The sequence below is a fragment of the Sparus aurata genome, chromosome 20 (assembly GCF_900880675.1).
Source record: "Sparus aurata chromosome 20, fSpaAur1.1, whole genome shotgun sequence".
NCBI lineage: Eukaryota > Metazoa > Chordata > Actinopteri > Spariformes > Sparidae > Sparus > Sparus aurata.
In genome coordinates, this window is record NC_044206.1 from 5404758 (window position 1) to 5411781 (window position 7024).

At 43.8% G+C, this 7024-nt stretch overlaps 1 protein-coding gene across 1 annotated transcript; it reads left to right on the plus strand.

Moving 5' to 3' along the window:
- The first annotated feature begins 296 nt into the window (after positions 1–296).
- On the plus strand, positions 297–5959 carry LOC115571334 (nucleoside diphosphate kinase A1). Its single transcript, XM_030400687.1, has 5 exons — positions 297–442; positions 2438–2570; positions 4623–4724; positions 4898–5010; positions 5508–5959. The coding sequence occupies exons 2-5, from the start codon at positions 2442–2444 to the stop codon at positions 5620–5622; spliced, it is 459 nt and encodes a 152-aa protein (XP_030256547.1). The 5' UTR covers positions 297–442; positions 2438–2441; the 3' UTR covers positions 5623–5959.
- The last annotated feature ends 1065 nt before the right edge of the window (positions 5960–7024 follow it).

Sequence of the window (7024 nt, forward strand, 5' to 3'; positions counted from 1 at the left end):
AATGGTATAATCAAAAGTAGTCAAAAACAGCCAATTATATCCCTGACGTCCCACCTTCAAACAAAACCTCATTTGGCCAACCATGAAAAAGCTACTTAACCTCCCACTTTTCTATAGGAATACATGCTTCCTACGGGCAATGCACTAGTTATACTTATGCGTGTGTATGTATGTATGTGTGTGTGTGTGTGTGTGTGTGTGTGTGTCTGGTTTATACTATCATTTATACTCTCAGCTTGTAGAGCTCTTGAGTAGACACTACACTTCCCCTTCTGCACTGCAGCACACGTCTGAAAACTGCTCCTTTTTGGCTCCAGTTGGTTGCCGTCGCCGCAGTCTCCGCCCTCGCGCATAAATAGAGGCTGCGCACGCTCCGTAGGTCTTCTCCCACGTCCACCTGAGCAACCACTGCCCCAAGCTGTACCGGAGCCTCATTGTCAAGGTAAAGTTCGCTAGTTATTCCTCGTTTCAGAGATATTCGTATGAATGTAAGCACTCCTCTTGTTTCTCCTGTTCTTCACACATCTGAATTCGTCCGTTTTTTGCTTGTTTTTTGTTGAAGTCGTATTTTCCAGCAGTTGTGTTGTAACTTGGGTTTTAGCGCATTTAAACTCGTTAAGCCATTAAAGGGGACATGGTTCATACTGAAGCTGGGGGGGGGCGGACATGTTGTGAAGGCACCGACCGGTGAAGCGGTGTCTTCGCCGCCGCCCTGACATCTTCCGTTACGTGGACTTGAGTTTCCGCAGCAGCAGCGCGAACAAAAGACCATGTGGCTGTGTCTGAAGGCCCGGGCCTGTCCCAGACTTCCAGTGCGGCTTTGTAACGGAATTCATTAGGCTAGCTGTCTCAGTGCTGTAGGCAGTGTCAGTATCGAGTGGTTCCGCAGGGGGATGACTCTCGTCCCTCTGGCAGAGTTGACTGTCCAGGCTAAATGGTGGTCTTATGAACCCTGGCTGTCAGCCGCAGCCGGCAGAGCAAACGTCACCGCCATGATCGAGCTGACTGGAGACCGTCTGCCTTCTAATCTACACGACCTGTCAGACATCCTTCTCAAGACTGTACAGGGCGCGATTTTATAATCGTGCCTGCTAGGCTAATGTAACATGTCTAAACAGGACTTGGCTATCGCCCAGCTAGCCTATTGTATTGTTTGACTGTGGTGACTTCATTGAACTCATTCATCTATTCACAGCTAGTGGTAGTATGTAACTATTTTGTCATTTTAAACGTGTTTTTAACTGTAAAGCAGACTGTCCCTGGCTAAGGGAGTGGTTGGGTGGATGTGAATTAGCACTGGCAGTGAAATGGAGTGTGGGCCGGAGCAAGCAGTCGTGTTCGCTTTTTTATTATCTGGCTCTGATTTTTCATGGGCCATGTGTCAGCATTATAAAGAAAATTGGACGGTGCTTAAAGTGCAAAGATCACTAAAGGCAGTTCACATCGGCCTGATGCAGTTGGTTATGTAATTTGAAATCCCACTATCTGCAATAACTGGACAAAAACGGGAAGCGACGTGGTTAAACAATAGGCCAATTTTGTTAGAAAACCTAACCCCAGTGTTCAGATCTGTCCTGCACCATGCTGCATTTAAGGAGTCTTTTGGCGTGGATGCACTCTGGGAAGCTCTAAATGCTCGTTTGTGGGAGTCGGTGATTCTATGATTTGGCTTTTGGCCTCAGTAATGCACCATGGTTAATGATGTAAGTCGAGCTGCGTAGAAAAAACAGACTAACATTATTAACATATGTAATGCAATTCTGCTTTTTTGGGTGGGTTGTAATTTCCAAATGTATATTCTAATTATTCACTTATTTTTTTAGGAACTAAATTGAAGTTGAGCATTTTTACAAAGGTTGCTTAACTGAAATGAGCCAATTTAAGTAAGGCTGCAGTAAGGGTTTTTTGTTTTTTTTCCTCCTGACAACTTCAGCCTTTTTCACTTTCTAGGCCACACCTTCAGTTGATCAGAAATAATTGGAAGTGCCCGAAATGATACACAGTACTGAACAGTTAACTGGTTAAAAAAACAAACAATCTCTTCCTCAGTGGTTGTTGCACATGGCCATATTATGGACTTGATTAATTGTGCAGCCCCAGTTGAAGCCCCAGATTTTGTTTTTGAGTTATTCATTAGCTCTGAATGGTAATGGTGGCAGTTGACTCTCTCAGTGCACCTCTTTAGAAACCATGCAAGGATAAGTCTTTCCTCAGTGGGAGTGGCTGGCAGTCAAAGTCACAGTAGTCCAGTCAAGGTGATCACGTCGTCAGATCACAACCTGTCGCCTGTGCGGTGTGATGGGGTCGGTGCCTTCAGCAGCCGGCCCCACTACTGGACATGCCGAATGCCAACAAGAGTCGTGAGTGACCCCGGGCGTATTCCCCCTGTTGATTGTAAGTGGTTATGTTGTCGTCATCTCTTTCTCCTCTTTTACAGAATCATGGCTGAACAGAAAGAGCGCACCTTCATTGCCATCAAGCCTGATGGTGTGCAGAGGGGAATCATTGGAGAGATCATCAAGAGGTTTGAGGCGAAAGGCTTCAAACTTGTCGGCATGAAGATGATGCATGTAAGTAAGCCCTTTCTTGTATATCATCTGTAATGCATTGACTTTTTGTTAAGTAAAGGGCTTGAGGCGAGCTGCTCTCATAAGTCAGTGGTCATGTTAACAGTCTTGTGAGTGTGCAGAGTGACAGTTAAGACCTCTGGTGAGCTGATTAGCCCGCTTGTCTATTCCTGACCATGGCATGAGTGATTTAGCACGGAGTTGAGGTCTCCTGATCTGCTTATACCTGAGCTGTGACAGAGTGGGACCCTGCTACACCACCATGAGGTCATGTGCAATGATTAACCTGCATTCTGCAAGACCTTGATGTGGAAGGAAAAAATGAAAAGGCGTGTCCCAAAAATGTCCCATTCCAGTTAACTGAGGTGAAGGAGATTAACCCTAATAGCTCACATTAACTCTGGTGTCTCTGTGCTCAGTGGTGCCGGAGGAAGTGAAAATGGAATGGGTGCCAAGTCACAAGCACAGAGGTTTGCCCAGAGACGGATTGACGAGCTGCTAGTTTTGAACTGATATAACATCTGATGTCTGCCATCAGAACAGAATCAGTCTTAAAGTATTTGACTTGAATGCTTTGACTTTTACTTGTCGAGTGTTGCAGATGTTTCTGCAGTGGTTGTGCTGATTGGTTGTGATGTCATTGTTACCAGATGTGTGGTTCACTTTGTGACTGCAATCTTATCTTTGGATGTATGAACCATGTGACATGGCTGCCTTACCATATGTGGTAAGGCTATTATGTCAGCTGTGAACAGGACTTTGCACTAAGGTGGAGTCTTCAGAGGATTGTTCATGTCGTTGAGACGACTTTCAGATCTTAACCAACTATGATTATGCCTGAAACACTCGACTCTATAATGTCACCTGTTGACTTTTTACACTGTAGCTTCTGATGCAGTGTACTGATCTGATGCCAGTTACCTTTTCTAACTTTACAGTGTGAACCTCACTAGGATCAATTGGTTTCAGTCTAATGTGGGTCCAGGACTTGCTGTAGCTTTTGAAGTTTTTAAATGTAAATAACTAAGATTTATTTTTGCAAAAGAAACATTGTGTGTGTGTGTGTGTGTGTGTATATAGTGTATTGGTCACATCTGGCCAGTGCCTGCTCTGAGTAATTGGGCCAGTATCTGCACAAGGCTGATCAGGTCTAATGGGTACAACCCTGAGGTAGATGTCAGGTCTGCTCACTGAGCCTGAAGCCCTGTAACAACTGTCGCAGTCCCATCAGTGTTTCTGTAGTGGGCTGTGTTTGCCACAGGTTGAGAATTGAGGGGTGGTGGGAGGCAGAAACTTCATTTATTGCTGATCAAAATTCATATCTGTCAACATAAAAGATTAATAACGATCCACATATTTAAGTTCTATTTTCAAAATGTATTGAATAATGCCTAATTTAACTTTTTCAAAATGAATAATTTTGTACATGGGTTTAATATCTTCAAAATTAATGTCCCCTTTTTTCTTTCTGTCTATATGTGGATGCTTCAGGGGCAAGTCCATTTTAAGAGTCTGAGGAGTGCGTAGCTCCCCAGTGCTATTGTGTTCGTGCACTGGAGCGCACAGAGGCACAGTTAAGATGTCCTCGTTTCACCATTTATGTAACCAATGTTCTACAGTGGCAAGTTGGTTAAATACAACTGACCACACCACATTAGACTGGCCTTATGAATGGTTTCATCATGTTGACTATTATCTGGCACTCGGCTGTAAGCTGCAAACAGTATTGGGTGTCACTGTGGATGTGGTACATTGTAGCACTTGTGCCTGTTGCACTGAAGGTCAAACTCTAAGGCTATGACAATGTCTAGAAGTTTAACCTTCTAGTTTTTTTTTTTTTTAAATGTCTTTGCTAGTACATGACAGTGAATGATGAGTGAAGGGATGTTGTGCTGTATTTTCACTTCTAGTTAACTTTGTTTTTCCATCAACCGGAGAACAGTTTTAATTCAGAGTTGATGTACCTGGGTTGGTTGTGCAAGTGGAGCCTATGAGCAAATTGAATTGTCTGGAATGGAATGACGCAGATGTATCTGTCTCTGTCTCCTGCTGCAGGCCTCTCAGGACCACCTGGAGAAGCACTACGCCGACCTGAAGGGTAGACCCTTCTTTCCTACCCTCATCGACTACATGAGCTCTGGTCCAGTGGTTGCTATGGTAAGAGACCACTCGCAACAGATTATATAACCCTGTTTGTTGAACCAGAAAGGCTTAAACCCCGGAGACCAAACCTGCTCTGCTGCCTGTTGTGGAAAATGACACCCATACTTTTCCTGTTGTTGGGGAAACGTGTTAGCTGAGGAATTCATCGGTCATTTCTCGTGTTCCAGGTGTGGGAAGGCAAGGGTGTGGTGAAGACGGGCAGGGTGATGCTGGGCGAGACCAACCCCGCAGACTCTAAGCCCGGAACCATCAGAGGAGACTTCTGCATCGATGTCAGCAAGTGAGTTCTAATGAATTACAACTTTTACAAAAAATTGCTATGCATATTCAGTTTTTTTTTTTTGGGTGTGAGAAACTTGCTAAAAATAGGCAATTGGAAGACACCAGGAGAAAAGGACAGTAGGAAATGGCAGATCATTTGCCTATCAGACTAAATCCAGAAATGCTGAAACATAATCAATGACATTCTTAATTTGGAATGATATTTTCTGGAGTGGAGGATGGAAGTGGTAAAGCAGTGAGACTACATGCCAATTTTTCATCTGAGTTGCACATGCGCACAACTGATCAGGTAGCTGGCAAGAATCAGGAACTGAAGAAAAGCCCCACAAAACTTTTACTTCAGTCTTTTCAAACTTGACACAATTGAACAATGTCAGAGCGCTGCTTGAACAGACAGTGGGAGGCCATATACAGCAACTTTTCGACTTGGTGAAGTTGTTTGGACTAGATTCTCAGTCTGTCACTCTTTCTGACCTCTTGCTCTTGTTTTCACAGGAACATCATCCATGGCAGTGACTCAGTGGAAAGTGCCAACAAGGAGATTTCCCTGTGGTTTACAGATGACGAGCTGGTCAGCTACACGAGCTGTGCCTTCAGCTGGCTCTACTAAACCTCTCTGGGTCCTGCAGCAGTGCTCCCACTGGTTGAAAACCAGTGAACTCTTGCCTCAGATTTCTTTTTTGCCCGTAGCCTAGAGGGAGAAGAACTCACGTGAAGTTCTTGTGTCCCACAGTTGTCACACCCCTCCTGCCCTCTATCCATCATACTGTACTTGAAACTGGTCTCTAAGGAGGTCCAGGTATAGTCCAGATTAATTTCTGAGCTCCATTCCTTTTTTAGAAACATTCCATTCCTCCCTTGAATGTACAGTTAATGACTCAAATGTCTTTGACCGTCAGTTTTGTTAACCGGCAATCGGATTTCCAATAAAATGCACACGATACCAACTGTCTTTTCATTCTCTGGTCCTATTGCACACAGCACTGATGTACATATGATTCTGTGGTGACCTGTTGAGTCTAATGGAAGGGATTAGTAACAGCATATTTAATGTGGTGGTTCAGATCCACTCTGGCAGGATTTGAGGGGAACCATAATCTGAGATTAGATGGTTTTTATTTCAGACCTGCTTTGTGCTGAGATGCCAGCAGGCTGCCAGATGACTGCTGTGGCTTCACAACAGATGTCTTGTCTCAGAATCCTGTAAAATGCAATACATTTTCAATACAACTTGTAAAGAACATGTATATCATGGCAGCCTTGAGTTCCAACTATTTGTATAACACATTTTTTTCAGTGATGGAATGAGTGGAACACTGTCACAAAACATTCAAGTTTATAATGTCTTATGAAAATGCTGGTAGTATTTTGCTGTGGGGCTGTTTTGGTTTTGCTTCCAGTGGATCTGCTCAAAAGCCCAGCCCCTCCCCCCCCCCCCCCAAAAAAGAGAGAGAAATGTCACCATATTAAATTCATTGAGCCAACCTTTATGAATGTTTTGTGATAAAGTATGTGTTCCACTCTCCACAAAATTATATAGGATGCATAAGGGTGCAAGCTGGTCCTCTGGCAATTGGAAGGAGCTGAGGGGTACATTTTAAAAAGGAAAATATCCAACACTGTTTGATTCCTTAAGATGCACAAAAAAACTATACAGAATGTTACAAAACTAATGTGTTCATGTTGAGTCGCACAGTCTGAGGATTGAAGCGGCAGCAGCAGCAGCGTGAACACACCGGCTGAGTGTTGTCTTGTAGCATTATTTGAGCTCTGCAGACGGTTCACTTCACTGATGCTCTGCAGATGGTACCAGTGATGTGAGCCTTCATGTCCTGGGCCGTGCTGAACTATGCCAGTTTGTGATGCTTCTATTGCTCCTTTTGTAAATACTGAACATAATACAGTCCCTATTCATGTGTCAAGACAACCCTGTTATAGAAAATGTGTGTATAATTTTTAAAAGTCATGAACAGTCAAAAGAATACCTCAGGGGTCAACCATCCAATCAGTGG

Bases quoted from the DNA above. Each gene is read 5' to 3' on its own strand.
- LOC115571334 (XM_030400687.1), top strand. From the start codon at position 2,442: ATGGCTGAACAGAAAGAGCGCACCTTCATTGCCATCAAGCCTGATGGT. The intron at 2,571-4,622 runs GTAAGTAAGCCC...CTCCTGCTGCAG, and splicing joins TCGGCATGAAGATGATGCAT to GCCTCTCAGGACCACCTGGA. The intron at 5,011-5,507 runs GTGAGTTCTAAT...TTGTTTTCACAG, and splicing joins TTCTGCATCGATGTCAGCAA to GAACATCATCCATGGCAGTG.